Source organism: Melospiza melodia, chromosome 9 (genome assembly GCF_035770615.1).
Source record: "Melospiza melodia melodia isolate bMelMel2 chromosome 9, bMelMel2.pri, whole genome shotgun sequence".
Taxonomy (NCBI): Eukaryota; Metazoa; Chordata; class Aves; order Passeriformes; family Passerellidae; genus Melospiza; species Melospiza melodia.
The window spans coordinates 17217059-17242763 of record NC_086202.1 but is presented as its reverse complement, the minus strand read 5'-3'; the positions used below and the strand labels follow the sequence as shown (position 1 = coordinate 17242763).

Here is a 25705-nt window from a genome sequence, read left to right as displayed (position 1 = left end):
TCACCAGCTCACCCTCCCTGCTGGGTCAGCCTGCAGCCCTGGAGCTGCGCACCAGAGCCCCCTGGGGCTGGCTGGGCTGATGTGGGGCAGTGCTGCTGAGCCTTGGCATTCCTGCTGCGCGGGGAGATTCCCGGAGGAGCAGACGAGTGCTCGGCAGCACGTTGATTCCTTTGATCGCAGAGCATAAAGCAAAACAGGCCAGTTGTTGATTTGTGTTCACTGCAGCTCTGGGCTCTCCCCGGTCCCCTTCAGATCCATATTGCGGCTATCAGGCTTTTCTTGTTCAAACAGTAAAAGTTAACGATGCCCTTTCCTCCCCACGTTGCAGGGGGCTGGCCGCAGCCTGCCTTGCACGGGGAGCAGCCGGTCTGTGCCGTGCGGGGTCCTGCTGTCCCCTGCCGGGCGTCCCCAGCACGGCTCGCACGGCTGTTATAGTAAAGGGAGGGGCAGCGCATCTAAGGTGCTCTCTTTAGCTCTGCTGGTTCTGTGACTGCAGGCAGCCCTCTGCCATGTTTTTCCCTGGCTCAGGAGCGGAGGGAGGTCTGCCAAGCTCGCCTCAGGATGCTGTCAGTACATTCAGACTGTTCTGGAAAGCAGGGGACCTCGGGGGATACAAGGCAGAGTGAAACTGTTGCTGACTGCAAGGAGATATTCACAGCCAGTGAAGCCACAGCTGCAGCTCATTGGTGCTTCCAATCGACTGGGTCCATCTGCCATCAGCCTGCTGTTGTGACAGTCCATGTCCCCTCCATGGCAGGTGGCCTGGTGGAAGGAGAGCACAGGGAGGCAGCACCTGGCACCACGGCAAAGGCTCTGGGCAGCTGCTTGCTGGCTCCCTGTCCTCTGGTGGGCCAGGGAGAGCATTGGTGTGGGTCTGTCTTAGCTGGACACTGGTGGGAGCACCTCAGCTGCTGCTGCTCAGAGAGGGACCAAGGCTGCTGAGCAAGGCTACCTGGCATGGTGGTTATAGCTGAGGGCTGAGGAGAGAAGGTGAAATATCAGAAACCAATTTCCAGAACACTGTCCAAGGCAGTTTGGGAACTGTTTTTGTAGTTTGGGCAAGTTAAGTTAAGCATGTTCCTGTAGGTTTCTTCCAGAGCATGTTTTGTGGTACCCTATGCCCCAGGATAGGATCTCCACCATCTGCATCACTCCTGCAGCATCACCATTTTGCAGAGACAAACATGAGGTGAGTGTGCTGCTCCCCTACATCCCTACTGGGGCAGCCAATCCCAGTGCTGCCTTGGTCACAGGAGAAGGGCCATGGTGGTGATGCCACACAAAACTAACTTGAGCAAAGTGTGAGCAGGGAGAGATGAAGACGCAGACTAACACGACCATGAAGCCATAACCCTGAGATAAAGTCCTCTCAAATCAGCCCATACATCATGGGAAGCAGACTGTAAATGTGAATCCTGGCTGGCAGCCAAAGTGCAAATTGTAACTCCCTGTGCAAGAGAAGTGGTTTAATGTGCTGTGGGGACCACTGCTGTTATGTGTCCCAGAACAGCCTGTGCTGGTGCATAGGTTTTGCAATGTTGGTTACAGGCTATTAAACCCTCTAAGCTCAGAAGCCGTCAGTCCTCTTCTGACTGCATAAACTCATTCCTAAAAACCTCACTAAAACACACCTTCATTAAGGGTATTACTCCCCACTTGAACAGAGACAGAAGGAGAAGGGATCCTTCTACCAAGAAAAATCAAGTTCATGTGAGGTTGCTTTGTGGGAGCACTAGCCAAAAAAAACCTAAATGGAGGGAAGGAGCTGCTAAATGGGTGTTGATACAAATGAAGTCTGAGGATACCAGCTCCCTCCATGCTACCCTGCTGGGCAATGGAGTGAGAGAAACACCTAGGAAGAGTGAGTGAAGGCCTTATGCTGCCCCAGGCTGAGGGTCTCCCCACATGGGGGACAAGGACCCTCAGGAAGGCAAATATAGGCCCACTCAGAGGATGGAGGCTGGGCAGTAGCCACAGGAACATGGGGACGAGATGGGAGTTTTAAATTGTTAATGTATTAATCTGCCTTTTCAAAATAGATTCTGTTCCTCCATGACCACCACCACTGGCACCCATACATTTACATTTATTTCAAACCCTGAGGCATGTTGCTTTCCAGAAAGGAAACATTGCTGTCAAGGGCACTCAGAGAAAGTCATGTACTTTCTGGGTGAGAGCTCAGTGAAGTTTAATAAGCATGCCAGAGTAAGAGCCCAGTATGCTGCACTGCCCATGGTGGCTAAGAGGACCCCCATGTTGGGAGGAGGCAGCAGCTTGCTGCCTTGAGCACTGCTGGGTGCTGAAGGATGGGTGGTCAGTGCTGCACTGTTTTCTGCATCTCTTCAAGACTAAGCTCATGGCTCTAACTGATTCTGAAAGACTCTTGCGTCTTCCTTTATTCTATTTGCTTTTAAAGCACTTTTCTACTTTTCACATTTGTAAAGAGACATCAATGTTAAAAAAAGAACATGACAGCCAGGAAAAAAAGCATCCAGACTGTTTGCACAACCTGAAAGAACCTGCACAACTTGTACAGCCTGGGAATCCCTGAGATTTGCTCAACTGGTTGGAGCATGGTGCTAGTAACACTAAGATTGTGGGCTCAATGCACATTTGGGCCATTTACTTAAGAGTTGGACTCGGTGACCCTTGTGGATCCCTTCCAACTCTGAGTATTCTGTGAATCTGTGTTCTGTAAATGCCAGGGCCTTTAAGCTGTCCTGGTGATTACTGGAGGCAGAGGGTGCTCCTGGAGCCGGCAGCAAAGCACCATTAGAAGGCATGGGGACCACCCAGGCAATGCTCAGCCATAGCAGGCAGGGCACAGGTACCCCTGCTGGGATTTTCTTCAGCCTTCATGTGACCTTCCCTGTTGGCTGTCTCTGATTTCCACCTCTTGGAAAGGAAGGCTCACCACTGAGTCACCAGGTGTGGGAAAACAGGTAGCTCCATCAAACACCCGAGGTGGTGCAGGAGGACAAGAGGAAATGGGAACACTCGAAGGGTGACACTGACACAAAGCAAAGACATGAGCTGGGTTTGCACCCCAGGATGCTCTGGAAACCCTTCTCCTGTGGGCCTTTCCATTTTTCACATGGTGCGCTATGCCCAAATCTTGTCAGGAATCCCTGCTGTAAAATCTCTGCCACTCACAGCCTTGAGAACATTCAAAGAACCAGTATCAGCAGTTATTTACAGGAATCATGAACCCATTTCATAAGCTCAGGCATTTGGCTGACGTGGAAAAATACCAGTTTGAAATACAGACCAAGAAGCCATGGAAGAGAAGCTGTCACTTTGTCTTTGGCACAAGTCATCTCTACTGCCAGGATAAGTCAGTACAACACATACTGGCCAGGCTCAGCTTTGTGGTGTCAGGCAGGTGAGAAGGGATCACAGGGGGACAGGTTCAGCTGGTTGCTCCCTCCCTGCAGGGCTGTGCGTGAGTTGAGCATGATTCACCCAGTCCCTTGCCCACAGCAGCTTCCCAGCCTGTGCTGCAAGGGGCAGGGGCTGCAGTGACTGTCCAGCACAAGGTGAGCTCACTGACCTGTGAACCCACTGCCCTGCAGGCCATGCTGCTGCCCACTGGGACTGTGCTGTGCTCATACCACCCTCCATTTGGGACTGCCATGCTGCTGCCCACTGGGACTGTGCTCACAGGACCCTCCTGCTGGGACTGCCATGCTGCTGCCCACACCACCTCTTCCCTGGGTGGCAGCGGGTGGGGATCAATGGTGACCTCCAGCGAGGTGTACCCTGTTCAAGCACAAGGGAGGGTGGGGCTGGGAACAGAACAGCCACTGCTTTCTTGGCTTGTCCTTCAGACATCCATAGGGTTGCCCCTCTCCTGAGCCAGTGTGTCCTGCAGGAACAAGCCAAGGACTCCCAGGCTGTCTACCAAATCCAAGGCAAAGAGGTCAGGGTACCTGTGTAGCTCATTCCATACGTTATGACACTTGTGGGACCCTGGTGCTGTTCAAATGGCTCTGGTAGCTACAAAACAAAAACATATTTTACTGGTGTTCCTAAAGAAAGAATATCAGATCCCTAGCCTGTGGGACCCCTCTGAATATGACCTTGTCCCTGTGGTTGCACATTAGCACAGACACTTCCCAAGCCGCACTAGATGGAACCTGGATGGCGAGCAGCAGCACGGCCTCAGCTGCAGGAGGCAGTGGGCCCGGGGTGCCCCCCATGACTTGCCACAAACGTGCTGCTCTCCTGCCAGGAGCAAACATCGTCATCCTCACAAATGGTTAACCTGCCGGGAGCCGCACAGCACTAATGACTTCACATTCATTTAATCAGCTTGGGCTTCCAGAGCGTCCACCTCAGGAGCAGGGCAGGCTGTGCACCCATGCTGCCCCTGCCGCACCCTGCCTCAGCAATCATTAATCACCGGCCGAGAGGGAGCGGGCGGCAGGCGGGAAAGGGCCGGGGCTCAACAGCCCCCTCGGGAGCGGCGGCAAGCAGCGCTGGCCGCTTCCCCGGGTGGCAGCTCATTCTCCGACCACCCTCCCCTGGGAGGCCCTGTGGAGGTGGCCAGTCCTGCACGCACTGCCCTTTCCTCCAGGAAGGTCGCTCAGTCCAGGGAACGAGAGGCTCTGCCTGCTCCTGGGAGCTGCTGGGCTGCGCCTGACGTGGGGGCTCTGAGCCCCAGGAGCTCCTGCCTGGCTGTACCGCAGCCCTCATCCTCCGCCATGCAGCACAAGGCACTGTGGAGCGCCCTGGAGTACACCTGCCGATTGCTGGGCATCTCCACCGCAGCAGGTAAGAGCAAATTCTCTCTGGCTTTGGCACTAAAAGGCACCGAGTGGGAGCTGGGACCTCCAGGCTGCCTCCCTGCCTTTGGCGAGCTGCAGCCACAGCCCCTTCCTTTGGGGAGGACGAGAAAACTTGCTCGCTTTTGCTTTGGGACCCAGGGTGGGACAGTGGTGCTTGCCTGGCTAGGTTCTTTCCAAATGCTGTGGGAGGCACGGTGAGACATCGGAAAGGAAGGGCCAACATTCAGAGGACAAGCTAATGCATGCCAAAAGAAAAAAAAAAAAAAAGTAGAAAACAAAACCGTATTCTTCTAAAACAGGCATAGGTATAGACAAGATGTCAATGAGACTGAAAAGCAAAATACTCATGGCTGTGCAAAACTGCCGGGCTACACTGTGGATGTGAAGATGAAGGAGGAGCTCCTTGTAGTGTGCACAGTGAGATGTCCTGTCCCAGGCAGGATGGAGAGGTTCTGTCCCAGCCACCATGGCATAGTTACAATAAAAGCACTGCTCTGCCTCTCTAGCAGCCTGTTGGGGAGCTGCTCAGAGCAGTTCAGGTTATGGCTGCAGCACAGACACCATAAACTCACCCACCTGGTACCTGGGGAGTAGCATCCTTCCCCCCTGCTGCCAGGGGCGGCTTTGGACCAGGGTGTTCTGGGTTTGGTGACACACCCAAGTGCTTGCACAAGCTGAATCATTTGGTTTCAGTTGAAATGCAGGAGTTTTGAGCCAGGTGTCAGACGCAGTGTCTCACTCAGGAGGATGGAACACCATTGCACAGGGAGCATCTCCAGGTGGGACTTGGGGAATCAGCTAAAGCAGAGGGCTCAGGGGTTGACTCTGGCACTGCTGCTGACTAGCTGTTATGGAACAGGACAGGCAGCACTCTCTGCCTCAGTTTCCCCATCAGTAAAGCAGAGATCAAAGGGTCTGATTTGTCTAAAGGGTGGAGGGGTGAACCAGATGTTCCTGGTGAGAGGTGACTTGACGTGATGCCTGTGGCTCCTGTTTCAGAACCCCAGGGATTTCAGAGCCAGAAATCAGAGTAAGTCACAGCGGGCCCTCCTACCTTTGTATTTCCTTTATGAGCTGCAGGACGTCATGAAGAGGCACTTTGCTCAAACCAGGACAAAGTAGAAAGCACACAGGTCAGCTGAAGTGTGCACAGGTTCCCAAGGACACAGCTGGGGTGATAGAGGCTCTGGAATGTGCTTTAAAGGACTGATACTGATAACAGGCAGAGAGATCTAAGTCTCCGAGTTTATAAAACTCCCAGCAGATAAGTGCATGTTGTGAGGATACTGCAACACTGGGAGATGGGACACAGCGTTAATCAGAAAATGCAGATCACTTTATTTCTTCATCCCTATCCATTTGAGCCCCCATGAGCCTCACACTGCTCATATTCTCACTTAAAACTCCAAGAAAATTCATAGAGACCTTTCTGGGAGAAAATGTGAGCTTGTTGCCATGAGAAAACTGATGCTAAACCAACAAAACTGAAAGTAGTTTACAATGTAGAAATGTGTTAGTGGAATATCATCTTTCCTGCGTGTTTTCTTTTCATCATTTTGCAGCATCTGCACATCTTTCTTTAATTTTTCTTTAAATGAGCATTGCAGTTATCTGTCTGCTTAGCATCAGAGCATAGAGGGCTGCACTAGAACTCCCTGGGCTTTTCTATAGGTCTGGTGCATTCCCAGTATCACCTGACTTTCCCAAAAGGCCCGTGAAGACTGAGATGTGCCTGTGTTTTATTCCTCTGTGTATTTCAATGGAGTAAGAAATCAGCTTGATGCAGTGTTTTGTGCCTGATGAGGTGTGGGAGGCTTTTGAATGAAATGGAAACCATGCAGAAGAAATTCCCATGGGTTTTGTTTGAAAAAAAAACAACTATGAAATGGAGAGTGCATCAGCCTCGCTAATTGATTTTGAGAAGGCCTGCCCAGCTCTTTATGCTGCTAGTAAATACAAGTTACCCACATGATACAAACCTCCCCTTCCCCCAGGATCGTGGAGTGTATGGCTCTCTGCAGTGGTGAGGCTACAGGGCTTCCTTTGAATCAGAAAATGGCTAACTGGTCTCATGGCAAGTTAGCAAAGAGTTGTCAAACAGCCCTGTGTGATTTGCTGCAGGGTTTTCAGCATCTCTAGGTCAGTGATTCCAGGCCTTGTGTTTTTTGCATCTAGGAAAGATTTCCTACTTATTTCTTAATTCTCATGCTTTCAACCATTTAATTCCTAATCATGTGCCTTTAGCCACATGGTTTGGACAAGATCCAAATCAAGGCAGTGACTAGTCCAAACAAACACCTCGAAACAGCTCTTTTTTTCTTGCAGATTCTTCATCCAAACAGCTTTGTGGATAAAGCAGAAGCTGTGCAATAGGAGGAAATCTCCCCATCCAGAGCAGAGGCTTGAGCTAGCAGCCAAGCTGTAGAATTCTGCATTCATCCACAGACTGAATGAATGAATGAATGAATGGGAATGAATGAAGTCCACATTTGTAGGGAAGATTATAAAGAATGGCCCTCAGTCACAAGATAGTAAAAGACAGTACTCTGCATGTAGGATTACACAACTCTTGCAGCTTCACAGCCCTGTGATGAGGCTGATTTCCCTGTGCTCTGCTCAGGGCTGGAAAGGCAGTGTAGAAGGGTGGCACATGGGCCCCATAAGTTCCCTTGGCTGACAGGGGCCGGCAGCTGTAGGAGACACAGGGAAAGCAGAGAGGGATTTCTTTCAGCCCAGGTGGGAAAGCTGACCCTTGGCATTGACTGCACTGCAGTCTCGATGGACACCGAGCTGTGTCCTTGTTTGGGGGCCTGGTACTCTTCTCCAGATGGGGCAAACCACAGCTCAGAGAAATGGATCTAACCTGCACCTCAAACCTTGGCCAGTGTGCATGGAGCAGGAGCAGTGGTGAACTTCCTGAGCACCAGTGGGCTGCTCACTGAGGGGTGGAGGCATCAGGTGCAGACAGGAAATTGCTCTGGCTATGAAAGCTGAGCTTCATTCAGCTCCACACTGCTGACACTTGTGCCCTGTGAATTGTTATGTACCAACCAGCTTGCTGCAGCTGGTGTGAGGCATTATGTTTCTGCTCGATTCTAGAAATAATCTTGAAGGGAACTGAAGGATGTTGAAGAAAATTTTCCATCCCCTGAAGCTATTGGCCAATCCATCAAAGATTTTAGCCTTGCTAATACTCTTAATCCCCCTAAAACTGACTCCCTGGTGCTCTGTACTGGCTGAGGCACTGAGAGAACTTTCATTCCCTGGTTTTAATCTGCCTGCTCCCATTATATGTTTTTGTGTTTGGCTAGCAAAGGATCCTGATGCTATGGCTACAGCCCTTCGTGAAGGCAGCTGGCACAGCTGCCCTGCTCTGCAGCCATGTGTTGGGTGCAGCAGGGAGGGCAAGGGAGTGGGGCTGGCAGGCACTGGGAGCAGAGGAGGATGGCAGCGGGCCTGTGGCAGCTGGGATGTGGCAGTATGGCCCATCTCAGGGTGGAATGGTCACAGGACACTGCTGCTTGCCTCCCCCAGCTGTCCAAGGCCAGCTGGTATTCCCAGAGCACCTTTCCCGAGCCCACACAGTGGCAAGGCTGCCATCACAGGGGTGCAGCTGGGATGGGTTTCAGGGCTCTGTGTCAAGGGCAACACTCAGCTCTGACTCCTCTGGGTGGGTGTGTCAGCATGAATCACCGGTGCTGGCAGTCCTGACATGCTGCCCTGCATGGAAGAAGCTGCCTTGCTAGCCCCTGGGGAAATGGGAACATTTATTCTGGGAGCTGGTTACTAACCCAAGGGAACTGGGATTGAACTCTGCAGTCAGCATCTTTCCTGCCTTCTCTTTCTAGTGCTGATCGGTGTGGGCGTCGAAACTCTGCAGCGAGGACAGTTTAAAAGCCTGGCTTTCTATCTGCTGTGAGTATTTTTGCCCTTGAAATCAGAGCTGGCAGGGGTGACAAGGTCAACCCCACCACCATATGTAGCACCAGACTAGACTGCAACAGCAGCAGGAGACAGTGTCCAAGGCTTTGGGTATTTCAGATCTCCATATTTCAGAAAAATAAGCTATTTCTGTTAGGAAAAGAAATGCTACTGCAGACTCAGGCAGGCCAGAGGCAACACTGGCTGCAAGTTGATTCCCCAGGGGCAGGAGGGCTGTGAGTTTTCAACAAACCAGATAAGCAGAGGGTGTTCAGACCCCTGCATACAGACTGTGTTGAGAACTGGATAGTAAATTCTGGCCCCCTGTGCCCTTTCTGCCCACCTGCAGAACATACTCAAACACAGCCCCGCTCCCCTGACAGCTCCACCTTTCAGTTTTTCAGGGGTTGCAGTTACTGTCTGTGAAGGCTTCTTCTTTATCAGTTTGTTCCTGGAGATGTGCTTCACGTGAGTAGACCCTGCCCACTACTCTCCAGCCACGGTGGGACCTCCCAAAGGCACCTTGCCCCTTACAGCAACACCAGATCTGGGGGAGCTGCAAGTGCCAGACCAAAGGTCCTGCCCCCAATGCCAAGGCAAGTGCACTCAGACAGGGGGGAGGTAAATGGGTCCATGGGCACAGCCATTTAAACCTGTGTTTTAACCCAGGCTTGTGCCCTAATTTCCTGAGCATCAGCACAACAAACCCTGGTTTCAGCATCTGCTTAACACAATGTGGAGGCACAAGGTACCAGGGTTGGAGGAAGACCCAGATCCCCAGGGTGAGCTTCAGCTCCCTCCAGAGACAGCACAGAAGTTAAAGCTAAAATGTCAACAATCCTTATGTCCTTTTCAGAGGCTGAGCACTGCTGCTGTCTTCTAGAAGAAACTCAAAAGTCCTTACAGCTTAGAGGCATCTCCTTACTTGTATTAGCAGGCACTTGATTAGTGAGGCACTGAGATGCTGGCCTCTGGCAAATGCTCTTCTCCCTGCAGGAGATGTTCAGGCTTTGCTTATCTTCCCTGAAAAGCACATCCATCTTCTGACAAACCAGACTGAGGATCTGCACATTTAGATGGGTTATGGTTAGTACCAAATCTTCTTGGCATGTGGTTGGTGCCTCATGCCACAAGGACCTCTCTCTCTCCCCAGTCACAAGCCTGAATTCCTGGCACAGGCCTTCTGGAAGCGAGCTAGATGCCCAGGGAGCTTCCAGAAATTCCTGGGGTACACGCTGCTCTCAGTGGCTTGCTTCCTGCATCCCGTCCTTGTCTGGCATGTCACCATCCCTGGTGAGAAGCTTGGGTGGGGAGTAGTGCAGATGGAAGAGGAGAATGGTCTGGTGAGGGGTGGGGATGTGCAGGGAGCTGGGCTGGTGGCACTGGGCTAGCCATACCAAGCACTGCTTGGCAAGGCCTTCCCACAAGCCAGAGCCCACAGCCAACATATTCTTGTCCCCAGGGTCCATGCTGGTGCTCACTGCCCTGGCCTACTTCCTGCTGAGCAAGAGGAGGAAGAGCCCAGGGCACAAAGACATGCATCCCCAGGCGGGTCACTACGTGGACCCTTCAGGTACTGAGGCAGCCCCAACCATCATTGGTGACACTGAGCAGACCTACACCTTCCACGGGGCCCAGAGGGAGCAGCACCGCTCGCTTCTGGGCCATATGAAGAGCATCCTGAAGGGCAGCAAGGACAGCAGCTCAGCCCCAGACACTCCTGTCCAGCCAGCAGCCGTGCCAGCGCCTCGCAAGCAAGTGCACTTTGAGGAGAAGGTGGTGCAGATCATCCCCTCTGTCAGCGAGGACGTGGAGGATGTGGAGAGTGAGGCTGAGGAGACCACATCAGACACAACACCCATCCTCACCCCACCTGATGCCCCCATCATCATCGCCCCTCTCAGCTCTCCTGGCCTCTTCTGAGCCCTCAGCAGGACTGAGGACAGGACAGCCTGCTGCTACCCTGGAGCAGATGCTCCAGCAGCCAACGGGCCCAAGGAGGTGGCCCTTATTGCCTTCCGTACTTTGGGGGTGACAGCTGTGCCACCCCCTCTCCAAGGGCTGCCTGCACTCCCTGGTCCCCTGCATTGTGGCTGCCAGGGCACAGGTGGGGTTCAGCTGGGGTAGTGCCAGCACAGTGAGGTTTCTGCTCCCACGGCCTCACCTGTGTCAGCCCCTGTGCACACCCCTCCGTGCTCCTCCTGACATCACAGCCACGGCGTGTGCCTCCCTGCTGGCAGACTCAGGCAGCAGGAGTGGAGATCTGTGTGCCCTGGAGCAGCCTCTGCTGGGGTACTTGTGTCTCTCTGGCCTCACTGCATATGGCAGAGCTCAGGGCTGGGTGAATTCTCACTGCACATGGCAGAGCTCAGGGCTGGGTGAATTCAGCACAGGCACTGCAGCCTGCAGGTTCCCTCTCAGCACCTGCACCCGCTGCAGTAGCTTGAGACATGCAAAACATATTTGTGAGGTGGGCTGAAACCAAGCACACCCCTGGCATTAGCACCTGCTTAGTACCTCCCCAGGCACTCTGAGACCAGCAGGGAAATCATCTCTGGCCTTGGGGACACCTAAGCAGAAGCAGAGGCCTTCCAGGTGTCCCCTGCTTGGACAACCCGCTTGAATTAGAAGAACTTTGGGATGATATGGCAGCCCAGGTCCTGAGGTTCAGCACCACACTGGCACAGCAGACTGTGTGTAACTCCAATGTGTGTAATTATGGCCCCCAGAGGGCAAAGGCAATAATAAAATTACCATACTGTCCCACCAGTTTCTTCCATGCCAGCTCTTCACTGAACCCCTTAATTCTGGCTTAATCCTGGCATAATTTCTGCCTTTTGAGGACCATTCAGTCATAATCAAGCATTTCCCTCCTATTCAGCTCCCACCTGAGGACATGTGGGAAGAGCTCAGGTGGCTGGGTTCCCTTTGGCATGGGACAAGAAGCCATACTGTCACTGCTGTTGGGATGAAAATCTGTAAATGCTCTGAGCCCAGACACATAGCACTGGGGGGAAGTGATGGAAATTAGAGCAAGTTCCTGGGACCTGCTAGATTATTTATAAGGTAGAAGCCAGTTAACTGGCTGTTTTTCTTGTAAATACCTAATTTCTTTTATTTAAGATCTGATCTCTCCAAGGGGCAATCACCATGTTCATGTAGGAAAGTAGGTCAAAGTGTAATCAGAAGGCAATTGAGATAAGAAACCAGTGCTGCTTTTTAATAAACTATTTTTAAGTGACTTCTAATTTGTGATATGGATGAGGAAGAAGATGAAAGATATTGACTCACAATATTTGACTGCCTGTGTTTAATACCAAAGCTGTTGCCAAGAGCAGTTTATAAAGGGTTACACACACTTGTCAGTCCTACAATGAGACATAAGCAGAAAACTTTTTGTTGCATCACCAACATTTAAAATATCAATCTGCTCTAAACATGATACATGGGTTAGAGACCTCCTGTTTCTGGCTGCAGAAATTAACCTCCTATCCTGTCATGGTGTGCTGGGGAGGAGTCACGTACACATGTGCCTTTAGGGTGGATTTGCACCTGTGAAAATACCTTCAGAAAATTATGCCAAGTTAACACTGCACAACTGATAGCAGCAAGCCAAGATGCAACCACAGCTTCACCCTCCACCTCGTGTATTCATCATATTAGGAGATAAAAAATAAAGCTCTTTTCCTCTAAACCTAGTGGCAAACATACCTGCCCCAACCAAGGTCCCAACCCAGCCATGCTAACAGGATACCCACCCTGGCCTACTCTGCCCAAAAAGGCAGAGCTGGCTCCCAGCTTCACCACACATCTGCTCTGCAATTAAAGCCACTTTCATCTGCAAAGTCAGCTTTCTGCATCATCCAAGGCCCTTCTTTGAACATTGCTTAATTAATTGCACACAGGGAGATCAACTTCATTGAACAGGCCCTGCTCCCAATATATGGAGCAATCTGCTGACTAGAGAAAGATTGTATTGCTGTAGACTCTTCTCCTTAGCAAAGCTCCTGGGCAGCCAGGGTGGGAACAGATGTTCTGCCACAGATTTCATCCCACAGCCCTTGCTCAATCAGCCAGCCCCATGAGTTGTACCCGTGGGGCAGCACAAGGGGTGAAGCAATGTGCTGGCAGCACCTTTGGCACTTGGAAGTTTGTAGGGAGCAAATTTCATTTCTGTGAGGTGCTTAAAATGCATTTGCAGTTTTTAGAGCTGCACAATTAAGTTTCCATTATTCGGCTCATCTTTTAAAAGTCTGTTACAGGTCTCCCTTCAGAACCAAGAATGGAGGAAGCTACAGGTGAGATGTTTTTTCAGGCTTCACAGAGCCAACATGGACCTGGTTGCTTTTCTTACTTGCTCTCTTGTGTTGGCCTGGTTCTTCTCCAACCCCACAGCTAGCTAGCTCAGGAGATAAAGGCTGGGAAAAATAATCTTCTTGTCTTTTTTGTGGTATTAAATTGCCTGTTCAGCGTAGGTCTGTGGCTGACTCACCCTGGAGTCTGCCAAGAGTTTGCATCCGTGCTGGGGAAGTGGCTGCTCCCCCAGAGGCAGACAAGCTGCGCCTCAAACAGCGCCTGAGCTGCTTCCCAGGTTCTCCCTGCCAAGGAGTCCATTTGTACATCCCCTCTCTGCTCCTCACCACCCACCCACCCCTGATGCCACCTTCTAGCTCCATCAGTGTACGGACCTGTTAGCCCAGAGGAACAATAATTAGGCAAAAGAAAGCAGGTGGCTATCTTCCTGGGTAATGAGCCAAATAAGTTCAGGGAGAGCCAGCCACAAATTAAGGGGATGGAGGATAAAAGAATCTCTTTCAGAGTCAGCAGGCTGTTAGAGCAGCTCAACTGCTTAGAGAAACAAAGCCTCAGGCATTCTTTAAAACCCAGTGCAGAGGAAATGTTCAGCCTCAGGGGGTGTCAGATGACTTTGCAGAGGCCTCAGAGATTATTCACTCAAGTGTGCACTTCTCTGTTGGCCCCACTCCCTACATCTAGCTGTGAGAGCCATCCCAGGGGCTACTGAAAGCACCAGAGATGATGTAGAGGGCTGTGGGGGGTCTGTATGAGAAAGGCTCTCATATATGCATGGTAATTGCAGGGAAAGAAAAAGAGGGAGAACTTGATGCTATTAACTTTGCAGTGCAGTGCATTTGAATATGAGCTGCCTGAACTGTAAGTCCACACACCACTACATGAACTTTGCTATGTAATTTTTGCCTGCATTGCAAAAATTCATTACTTGGCTGGTCCATTGAGATTAATTCACTGAGTTAGAGTGCATAGAGCTATAAACTCCTGTGGATTCACATACTGAAAGGAAATGAGATGAATCATCCAAAAGAAATACATTTGTAAGGTAAAACTCTGTGAGGTAATCCCGGCAGAAATTGTTTCCTTCAAAATTTCCACCAAAGATTCCCCTGCATCAGGAAAAGTTTGCCTGCTTTACATGTGAAATGGAAAGACTCTACAATGTTACTTGACAGCCCCCATCAAAACACAGTAAACTGGTATGTCGCAAACAGTTATTCCATTTTAAGTTTCATATGCAGGAAAACCAAATTTTGGTGCAAGCTTCACTTTACAATTCCTCTCTTCTGATGCACAAGCAGTTGTTGCAGGGCCCTGGAGACAGGCACACTCCCTGCCCCACCACAGTGCTCCCACCTCGCACCAGGGGCTGGGATGGTCACCCTCCTAATTCCCCAAATCCCCACTGGGACTCTGGTCCCTCATTTCTCTGAGTGCTGCTTCATATTTGAAACATGGAAATTAATGTTTTACCCAAATAACAGCAGTATTAGGAAAATAAAGCACACTTGGAGAGAAAAGTGTTCCGTTTCTGCAGTGTCAGCAATTGAAATCAAAAATGCCCGGCTTGAGTTTGTAACTGCAGCACTCGCATCTGCAAACACCAGTATCAGCATCAGTGGCATTGGTGGCTTCTAGTATTGAGTGATATCCACATGCAGGAGAGGACCTGTCTCCACTAACACACCTGCAACCCTACCACTCTTCAGCCCTGCACCTTCTCCTGTCCCAGCCAGGAGATTCTCCCATGTGCTGGGACAGAAATGCAGTTTCTGTTTTGGCTGGCCTCCTGCATTTCTTGCTGTGAGGGAAGTTACAGAAACCAAAACTAGATCCCAAACCTGCCTGGGATTTCTTGGAGCTGTCAGCTCCCTTGTCTGCTTGGCATGATGCAAAAGCAGTAATATGACTTCAGCCACCATGTATCAGCTGACATACCACTAATGAGATGACTGCATAGGTTATATCCTAATGAATGTTTGAGGTACCTCTTGGATTCTAATTCTAGGCAATTATTCACTCAGCATGTGACTTTATTGAATCTTGTTTTGAGGTTCTAGGCAAACACCAGGAGCCAACCCAGGTCTTTGGATCACAGACTAAAGAGATAGGAAATAAAAAACTAAATAAAAGGGAAAGAAAACAAAAAAAAAAAAAAAAAAGGGAAGAGTAATATTTATTGGGAGCTCCTCCTCAGCACATCCCGGACTTCCTACAGCTCAGGTGGAAGGTCAACAGCATCTTAACATTAATCCTTATCCCACTCTCATCTCTTCTTTCTACCAAGCCACTTCTTCAGCCCAAACTTTTCCCCTCCAGAGCACTATTTAGAAGGAAATACTGTCTTGATCAAGTCACACTGAACAAAGTTTCTACCAAGCCACTTCTTCAGCCCAAACTTTTCCCCTCCAGAGCACTATTTAAAAGGAAATACTGTCTTGATCAAGTCACACTGAACAAAGTTGCATGCACTGTGGCGTGACTGCACAGCTCCTTCCTGCCCCTCCCTCTCCAAAGCCCCTCTGTAAGAGTGGCTGTGTTTGGTACTCGCCAGACGCCCAGCTTTGGTCACCAGCCCCCAGCGCCCTGCTGGCTCCACACTCCCTGGAGACACACGCTTGCAGCTGCAGTTTTGGATGAGGCTTTCAACACTGCAGAGGGAGCTCACATCTTCCAAATTGTGCCTAGAAGGAAAGAAGGAAGCAGACACAGGGAGTCTGTAACATAACTCGTTATGTTTTTCCAGGTTATTTTTGGCAAACCTCACCTTCCAACTCTTCCAACTGCCTGCTGACGCAGTATGTAAAAAAAAAAAAACCCAACACATAAAAATCAATAAAAAAAGCAATTTGGGGTTTTTTTCAGTTATGTTTTTGCTAGACCGCATTACTTCCTTCAATAGCATGAGAAGGCAGAAGAACACAAAAAGGTTTTATTGTGCACAAAACTGAGGGGAAGAAGATTTTCTACACTGTCTTCTCTCTAAGCCACACACAAGTAAAATTCTCTGGGGGAGTTTGGTATAATGGTAGGACTTTTGAATTTGATATAGTAGCACTCCATTTCTCCCTTTCAAGGTGGAGAGGCTTGCTCTGGGTTCTTTATAACTTCTTTTACTTTTGTGCCTGTTGAGGAAACAGTCCCCAGCCCTTTCCTGCATATATAGCTTTGTAGCAGCGTGGCAAGGAAATTTGATCTGAGCAGTTCTTGGGAGATTGGACTTAAGAAGGAAATTTCACCCTTTAACTAGCACCTTTCCCTCAAAAACCCAGGCCCAGGCAGGAAAGTGAACTTCATCTTATTATTTTCTCATTAATTATGATTCCATCTCAGCATGTTTCTCATGCAAGCATCTGCAAGCTCAGAAGAAATCACCAGCTGCAGAAATGGAAATTCAGTGTCTTCTCCAGCAGAACAGAGACATGTTATGTGTTTCACATTGGGACTACATGCTGTGACAATGTAAAAAATATCACAATCTTACTCAACATATCTCATGGAAGTGCCCTGAGAAGGAAATTGCAAACAAATTCTTGCTAACTGGTATGGAAATGGAAAAGGCTCTGTTTTTATCATTACTTTTCCTGGCTCTTATCCAGTACTAAAATACTGCATTTCTGCTATAATCATTTTATCAAGCTTATTGTTTCATGTTTTCTTCACTTCCAACCACTAATCACATACACAAACATTTCCTTATTCAGGCTGATTCCTTCTAAATCAAAATTCCACGTATTTTTGTTTTCCACTTACATAGCACTTTCAACCATAGAAAAACTGGCATGAAATGGCAAAATATTTTTTGCTTTATGTCCCAAAGCTACAATTAAGAATGCCCCAAACCCATTAATTTCAGTCCTACTCATCCTGAAACCGTGTCACAGGTGTGAATTACTCCATCAATACTGTGTATCTAGACAGGGTATCATGACAGCTCATGTTAGACAAACTACCAGACAAGGTGATTTAAAAAATACCACATGGAATTACATTGCCATGGAAATGCTATTGCAGCCACTGTGCTGGTTCTGCTCCAAAACAATGTCCTGTGTGCCATTCTGGACAGACTCTCTTCTTTCTTGTTACTTGCTTGTAGCTGTGAAATGTAGCTTGTGTCACCTGTGAAATGCTCATGGAGCTACTCTGCCCTGCACAGAACTACCCTGCACAAGCTAGGCTTTGTTACTCAATACTTCCATGGAAAAAGTAATTATTCAAATAACTGCCCTACAACCAGCTAAGTCTGTGTATCAATTCAAAACAAAGGTGTAAGAAAAATCAAGTTGAGCAATGTCTCAAACCTTTTTTATAAGACTGTAATCCACATGTTACTGGCATTCAGGTCAGCCATTCAGATGGGTATTTTTTCTTATTAAAAAGATTCTACATCTCAGGCAAGCACAGTCAAAATTACAAGTTGAATGGAATTCAGTCAAAGCTAATCTCAAGTAGAAAATCAATGATAATTATTAATCAAATTATACAGAGCTTTCACTTAACAATAATTAGAAATTACAAGTTAAATAATATTTCTGAAAACATTAATCTGTTTTGCAATTATTTTAATGCTGGAGTTACTAAGATGAAAGATAATTTTATTAGTAGAATATTGCCTTTTTTCTATCCTTTTAAAGAAAAAGTTTGACATCTAGGAAAAGCTTTCTTGTAAAGCTGAGTAGGTGTGTACATGGCTCAATACCTGTGCAGAACAACTGCTAAGAAGAACAGAAGCCAAGGGGAATTTCTGTTTTATTATACTGTGGTTTATATTCCATTTGATCTCTAATCATGTTTTAGATCTGAGTTCACAAGTCTATAAACTTACTCTGCCCTGGATGAATCACTCGTAAATGGATGCATATGAAAAGCAGGAGAGGGCAAGTGAAGATTTCTTTTTTTTCCTCCCTGAGCAGAAGTATGGCAACACAGAGTTGAATTTGGAACTGAAATTGCCACATATATTAGGAGTGTCTATGCACAAATATGTAGCAAACATAAGCAAACACAGATACATGAGGATTAGTTGCCCTGTATAACTCTTCCATCAGCTTTTTAATTCTGAGATGGCTTGGGCACTGTGCAATGCTCTGCTGTTGCAGCATGGCTGTGTGGTTTGTGGCAGGAGCAGCAGGACAGGGTGCATCACCTCCCCCTGCACAGGGAGGTCACTGCAGGGGACAGTGAGCCATGGCACACCAGGTTGTGTGTGGGAATGATGTCCTCACAGCACCACCACTGGAGCTAACCAGCTTTTCCTCAGCTCGTCAAGGAGACACCACACCTTTCCATGCTATGATTGTATTTAGCAAACCAGGTTCGTCTCAGATGAACAGCCCTATCTATAACTAATAAACAAGACAATGTGCATTGCATAATAAGAGCCTGCTATTTCATTCTGGGTCACTTTGGTAAATCCACATTGCTTTGATGGGAAATACCAGGGTGATTGTCTCCAATTAGGTGCAGTGACACCATTTCTGAGTGTGATTTCTCAGGCAGAAGTAGTGTGTGCACACTGGGTAGCTGATGCATCGTGCATTTGATGTTTCAAAGGCAGCAAACCCTCTGGGGTTCACATGCTAACAGAGCTAACCTCTGCAGCATGGTTATAAACACTCTCTGTGTTAAACAGATCTCTGCAATCCAATGTCTGTTGCACATTAGAAAATATACCATGGCTAGAAAAGTCATAATGATGTAAAGTAGCCTCACCACCAGACTAAATACCAAAACCAAATATATCACTAACAGGAAGAACAAAACAAACAAGCAAACTGACAAACTAAAACTCTCTAACCTGCACAACATCAAAGGACTGGATAAGAACTGTGAGATTATCTATCAAGTATTCTGAAGTCCGAGGATAGTATCAAACTGGATACAATCCTGCTAATACTTCCCAGGCTTGTCACGGCTATGAAAAGCCACAATTGAAATGATAATAATTATAATGATGTTATAAATTAATAAATTTACTAAGATTTTATTGAAAGGTTGGTTGGCATTTCCATAAAGATTGCTACTCCTGGAGTCATGTGGGGATATCAGACACTGAGTTCCTATTCAAAGAGATGGCTCTGTCACAGAGAAAAATCCTGCAAACTGGGAGCACCTGCTGATCCTGGAGAGTTTGTTTGTGGCTTTGAATGCACAGAACTGACTAGTCTGCGTCACCTGGGAAAGGGAAAATGTTTAGAATTCCTCTCATAAATGACCCCTTCTTTCATCCTTTTCCCCCCTATAATGTTCATCTACATACAGTGTAAATTTTGCAGACCACAGGTGTTCAGGATCTTAAACAACTTGTGCCCATCAGTCATCACAAATAGAAAATTTCTTCTACACCTGAAAATATGGCTGTTGCTTTGCATAAACCAAGTGAAGTTTACCTGAAAATCCAGTCTATAGTTTTGTAAATAAAGCAATCTTTCGCAGATTAAGATTAAGCACAGTCCAGACATGATCGACCAAGAAACTGGTTCAGCCAAAATGACTACATACAAAGCTTGAGTCAAATCCCAGAGGCAGGCAAGGTTCCCAAAGGCATCTGAAATGGCACTAAAGCCCATTGGTTGTTTCTTGCTGATGGATCCAGGATTTGATTACTGGTGTGTTGACTAACCCCTTCTTTTGCTGCTCCCCACTCTTTGTCCAGTGTCCCACAGTCCCATGGTTACCACGGTTTAAAGAAAAAGGGAGAAAGCAGAGAGATTAGTGCCTGAAATTCTGTGATTCTGAAAAAATTTTCTCCAAAATTCCTTGTGAACTGAATTGCCATGTGAGGGAAGAAGTAGCCATTGTGAGCAGGGGATTGCATGAGCACACCCTGTGTGCATATACACCCTGTATTTACAATTTTACCCACTACTAGCTGACGGCTGGTGTACCACGTAGAGAAGTCAGTTTGCCCTAAGCAATTATCTAGCCCTGGCTGTGATTTCATTTTCTAATAAATAAAGTCTGAGGCTGTAATTCTCTGCAGTCCCAAGTGAAAATTATAGAGCAGTGGTCAGAGAAGCCATCTCAGAGGTGACCTGCCCCTCATGCTGCTCCCCCTCCCTGGCGCCAGCGGCAGCATCGGGTCTGGGGAAGGCATCATGTGGAAAATCTGCTGATTTTAGCAGTCCTGCACTGGGGAAGGCAAGGCTGTCTCCTTCCACAGATCATCCCAAAGGCCCTCCTCAATGTCCCTTGCTAGAACTTGGTATGGAGATGTGCTTCACTTCTGCACAATCTGCACAAACTCCAGGGTGCTGAACATGCCAGGTGAGAATTCACAGTACACAAAATGGTAATGATTCTTTCCACATACGTGCCAAGATCCTTGGAGACTGGGAACTCCCATCCATTTTTGGGTGGATCCCATTTTCTCTGAACTGCTCTAATTTCAGTTCCTCCCTTGTTAAAAGTAAACCATGCACAGCCATGCTGAAAACAGTGGCACTAACTTCAGGGTGCCTCCTAATCCAATGCCTTCTATGGAATCAAATGCCTTCTTATGAAACTAAAAAGACAAGTATCCAGTATATGCATCACATACAAATTTGGCGCTGCACATTGCCCATAAGTTTAAGGGTGAGTCTGATTGCAGCAGTTCCATAACATCAGAATAACTAATTTATTAAAAGTACCTGTGCACGTCTTCATTATTTGAAAATTATATTAGTCTAAAAAAATAATTCTGTTTTGCAATGGCACCATCCATTTTCAAACCATGAAGATGAGCAATCTAGCAGAAGCATAGAAACATACAGTGATTTTATTCAAAGGCTTAAGGGAGGATGGTTTAGCTGCCTTCCTAAGAGAACAACGTTCAGCAGATTATGCTGCCTCGTGTTTGTCTGCATGTTCCCTGGTTTGCAGCATAGTCCTCCACAAAATAATTAAGGCTTTGTTGTGTGATAACAAAAAGTTGACAAACTAGAAGAGAAAGATTGCAAGTGTTCTGACCAGTAAAGAATTCAGCATGATTAGGAAATTAGAAGAGGAAGAAGAACAAGAGGTACCATAAATACTTGACTGGTGCCTGAAATCAACTGTAGGGTGCAAACTGACAGGAAACCAGGGTGGCCTCATCTAGTGCTCAGGGAACGATTTATTAAACAAAGAAGAATTCTGCTAGAATTGAATTAAAATTTTTACAGCTTTGCTAACTGTAAGAATTTACCTACCTGTTAAAATTTTGTTTAAATATTTCTTCCAGATATTTTCTTTTTTGAAAGGCAAAAAAAATATTTTTATCTCCAGTAATCCATTCTCTAAACTCTCAGTACAATTTATAATTAGGGCATGATTTATAATTTATATGAAAAAAAAAGTCTGACATCCCTTCTGGCACAAAGGGAAGGATTTCAGCCACAATTTTCATATACTTATTTGAATATTTATTCAGATTAACTAGATTGCAGTTTAGAAGCAGGGACAGTTCATGCACAAAATCCTCCTAATTGGAGGTGCCAGCTGAAGCACAGGAAGGAAGCAAAAGCCCTGGAGATCAGAACTACTGGAGAAGATCGAATAACAGTGATGAGAGGCCAATGTCCCAGCTCTTTGACACGGAGACCAGACACAAATTTCAGGATGTCAGGATGACCTGAGAAGACTGTGGATACAGCCAGTGCTGACTGATTTGTCTGGGCACTGCTGCAGCAGGGAGATGTCTGCCCAGCCTTGCCAGCTGAGGGACAGGGCACAGTTAAGGGGTACAGGGCCTTAAATTGGCACTGCCAGGGCCAGCTGTCAGCTGGTACCCCTGTGTGCTGCTCTGTAGGGCTGCTGCCAGCTCAATCAGCCTGAGGATCACTGCACCACAACTTTTTGGACAGTGAAGACCTGACTTGTTGTCCTGTTGGTTTTCAAAAGGAAAATACAAATTACCAGCTTTTCAGACCTGTTCTTCTCTAATATTGGAGCTTCCCCTCTGCAGATTGACAGTCCCACTCACAAAGAGGGACAGAGTGTCCTCTTACACAGACCTTGGGAATGGACTGCTTTTCAGATGGCTGCTACTGTCTGCTCCAGAGGAGTGAAACAGCCACGAGACCCCTCTGCAACGGGATCTTCCTGCCTCAAGATCCTTCACAAAATGCTTCCAAAGCAAACAGGTCATCCTGATCATCAAAAAGACATGGATTTATTTTGGGATGGTAAGAATTATGCCCTTGTCTGATATTGTTTGTCTTAATAAAAGAATACTCCTTTGTTTAATAAAAACTTTTGGTGTCTAATGCAACATTCAATGGAGCAGAGCTTGAAAGAGGTCCATAAGTTTCATTTGCTCCTCTGTGCAATGTTGTGGAACTATGTGTTGGCACTAACATTTTAGAAGTTAACTTCCTTCACGTAGCAAGAGTATGAAACATTTTGTTGACATAAGTAAAATAGAACATGTAGGTTCTTCATTTGGTTTGGAAAGTATCACTTTGGGGTCAGCAGGCAAATTTCGTCCTTATAAGGGAAAGCTTCTATTGAAAACACAGACTATATCTGATGAGCAGCTTTGCTATTTAAAGTGCATTTCTATAGCTAAGGTTAATATACTTTGATCATGTTCCTTTTCCCTTACAAAAGATCAAAACAATATTCTGCATCCTAAGTACAAAGTAATCATCTTAATTTTATAATTACTGTATATTTCATTTTTCACTGATTTACAGTTTACAGTAGATTATTTAATGTGGGAAAATTAATGCCGATGTTCAGAACAAACCATTAGTTTGTATTGGTAACAGTATCTTTACTTTTTAAAGACAAATGATCTGTGAGTCAGCAAAACCTTTGCTGTTTCAAAAGAAATTCCTAATATGTCTAAAGGTACAAGCGATAAAATAAGTGCTTTACGATTTGGAAAGACAGGTCTGTGACTATCTTGCCGGCCGCCATAGCAGAAGTTGCTGACAGTGTGCCCCGGTGGCCAAGAAGGTGCCCTGGTGGCCAGTATCAGGAGCAGTGTGGCCAGCAGGAGCAGGGAGATCACCCTTACCCTGTGCTTGGCACTGCTGGGGCCACACCCTGAGTGCTGTGTCCAGCTCTGGCCCCTCAGTTTGGGAAGGACATTGAGACGCTCGAGTGCATCCAGAGGAGGGAACGAGGCTGGAGAGGGGCTGGGAACACAAACTCTGAGAGGAGCCACTGAGGGAGCTGGGGGTGTTCAGCCTGGAGAGAAGGAGACTCAGGGGTGACCTTACTGTTCTCTAGAACTCCCTGAAAGGTAGTTGTTGTCAGGTGGGGCTGGTCTCTTCCTCCAGGCAAACATTGACAGAACCAGAGGACACAGTCTCAAGCTGTGCCAAGGGAAATATAGGTTGGATATTAGGAGAAAGTTTTTAACTGAAAGTGTGATAAAGTTCTGGAATGGCCTGCCTGGTGGAGTCACCATCCCTGGATGTGTTTAAGAAAAGACTGGATGTGGCACTGGGTGCCATGGTTTAGTTGAGCTGTTAGAGCATGGATGGGACTCCATGATCTTGAAGGTCTCTTCCAACCTAGTGATTATATGTGATTCTGTGTGAAGTTAGGGGGAAGTTGGTTTTAATGCATGAAAAGAATGAAGAAACCATGATGGAGATGATTAGTAATGGAATTCATATTTGGTGAGAATTTTCCAGCAGAAAGAAGGTAAGGAAAAAGGTGTTTGTAGGAAGAGAGCCAGCCCACTCTGGGATGCTGCTAACTCAGCCCCCACTCAACCCAGCTACAGGTATGCAAAAATCCCAGTTTGAACAGAGGACAGAGGTTTAGTGGTGCTGTCTCTAACCTCCCTAGCACCTTCCTTCTTTCCCAGAGCAAATCCCTTACTTTAATTCTTAGGATTAAGAAAAACCAAAGCCCCTCTGCCCACAGTCCCTTTAACCTCTATAAATACCTGGGTAGGTCCTGCTGATGGCAGCACGAAGCTGACCAGAGACTTCTTCAGTCTGGGCTTATCAGTGCTCACCAGGAGACTGCTGCACACTGAGTGTAAGGCCTGCACAGTGCTCCTACTGGTCCCAGTTTTTCTGCCAGAGGATCTCAATTCACACTCCCAAGACTTTCATTTAGCAACAAGTACAAGAGAAATAATGCATATGTAATTTTCAGCTTTCCATACATGTCGGCAGATGTGTAAATTCCTTTCTTCTCTAATTATAGTTGATAGCACTGATGTCTGGTGACTGTGGGAGTGAAAGATGCTGCTCTATACATTGCTATAAAATTAGCAGAAGGATTAAAAAAACAATCTGCAGATTGTGAGGCAAAACATTTTTAACAATGCAAAGCTCATAAATTGCAACACAGACTTCATCCACCCTCAGAGGTGAAGAAGTCCTGGCTTGCAGACATTTCACAAACTTCATCAGCAGCCAGAAAGTATTGTGGAAATAATAGCTCTTATCACAAGTTGTATCTCCCTTGGATAAGTTAACAGACAGGCTGGTGCTGAGCTTTTCATGTGGAAGCTGCCCCTTCTATAGGTGACTGACGCTTGAGCAGGAGGGCAGCGCTGCCTGGAGCATTTCCAGACAAGGCATCAGCAGTGTGAGCAGCACAGCCAGGCATGCAGCCCTCTCTGTCCCTCATGAGCCCTTCCTTTTGACACTTCTTAGCTTACCTTTGTCACAGGAAAGATTCATAATCATCCAAGTGCCAGGGCAGAGCTACTCATAACTTACAAATACTGTGCCACTCAGCCCAGTACTGGTAACCACAGGCAAGTCCATTGACCTTAATGATGACCACCAGAAATATTTTTGCAGGCCTGACAGAGGTGGGAAGAATCTCTCACCCAAGCAGTGCCTGTTCTCATTAGTGCTTTATGCTTCTGCAGTTCTGTCTGTGTGTAGGGACTCCCCTGAGAGCAGTTCCTTTGCTGTATGGAGGTGTAGGGTCCATTGCTGAATAGGAAGGTTCTGCCTTCACCCCCAAAATGTGCCCTCCAGCTGAGGCAACAGCATGGGGTGGGTGGCTGAGGGCAGCTGTATGCTGTGGGAACCAGGTATTATCCCAGGGATTCAGTGGAGAGCACACTGTGAGACCCTGTGCTTAGTTCTCAGTGTTTTTCTCACTCTCAGGAAGCAACTGTTTACACCATTATGACATGAAATGTTTTTAAAGCCATATCAGCGCACAAGGGGATCCTTCTGGTTTTGCTGCTATGTGTTCCCTTGGAGACTCCTGGATGGCAACTTCCACAAAAACAAATCTGTCTCTCAATAGAGCATACCTCCCCTTAAAGGCCCTCCTTAACATACTTAAAATAGCCAAACATTTCTGATAACTACGTTCACTAGCTACATGAAGAAGCCAAAAGGACATATTTGATCCATGATGAACTGCTATATTCAGCTGTATAAAAATATCTTCCATTCCTAAGTAATTTCCAGAGCCAGGTCCAATTCCTGCAGCAGGAGGGAATGGGGAGAGCAAAGAGTTTACAGAAAACACAAAAATGCTAGGGATTATATTGTGTACATTGATGGGGGTTTTATCCATAAAAAACACTGGAAAGAGCTGAGGCTTCATAAACTGAGCATGTAGTGAGCAATTTATATAAGGCACTTATTTATACAAAGACACCTAGACTGACCAGTTTAAAGTTCATTTACATATGACCACACTTGTGAAGATGCAGCCACAACTCTGACAGCAACATCTCAACCTTGAAGCATTTCCACTGAATTCCATACCTTATTATAGTGTGAGTAACT

The 25705-nt window shown here is 47.2% G+C and overlaps 1 protein-coding gene across 4 annotated transcripts; it reads left to right on the top strand.

The window, feature by feature from the left end:
- Nucleotides 1-4408: 4408 nt before the first annotated feature.
- Nucleotides 4409-11477, top strand: TMEM72 (transmembrane protein 72). Of its 4 annotated transcripts, none has more exons than XM_063163570.1 (5): nucleotides 4409-4773; nucleotides 8636-8702; nucleotides 9105-9176; nucleotides 9862-10001; nucleotides 10171-11477. In XM_063163570.1, the coding sequence occupies exons 1-5, from the start codon at nucleotides 4704-4706 to the stop codon at nucleotides 10629-10631; spliced, it is 810 nt and encodes a 269-aa protein (XP_063019640.1). In that variant the 5' UTR covers nucleotides 4409-4703; the 3' UTR covers nucleotides 10632-11477. The 4 variants fall into 4 exon arrangements, with proteins under 4 accessions (XP_063019640.1, XP_063019641.1, XP_063019643.1 ...); XM_063163571.1 differs by having other exon boundaries at nucleotides 4741-4773; nucleotides 9113-9176; XM_063163573.1 differs by having other exon boundaries at nucleotides 4741-4773; nucleotides 9113-9304.
- Nucleotides 11478-25705: the final 14228 nt, after the last annotated feature.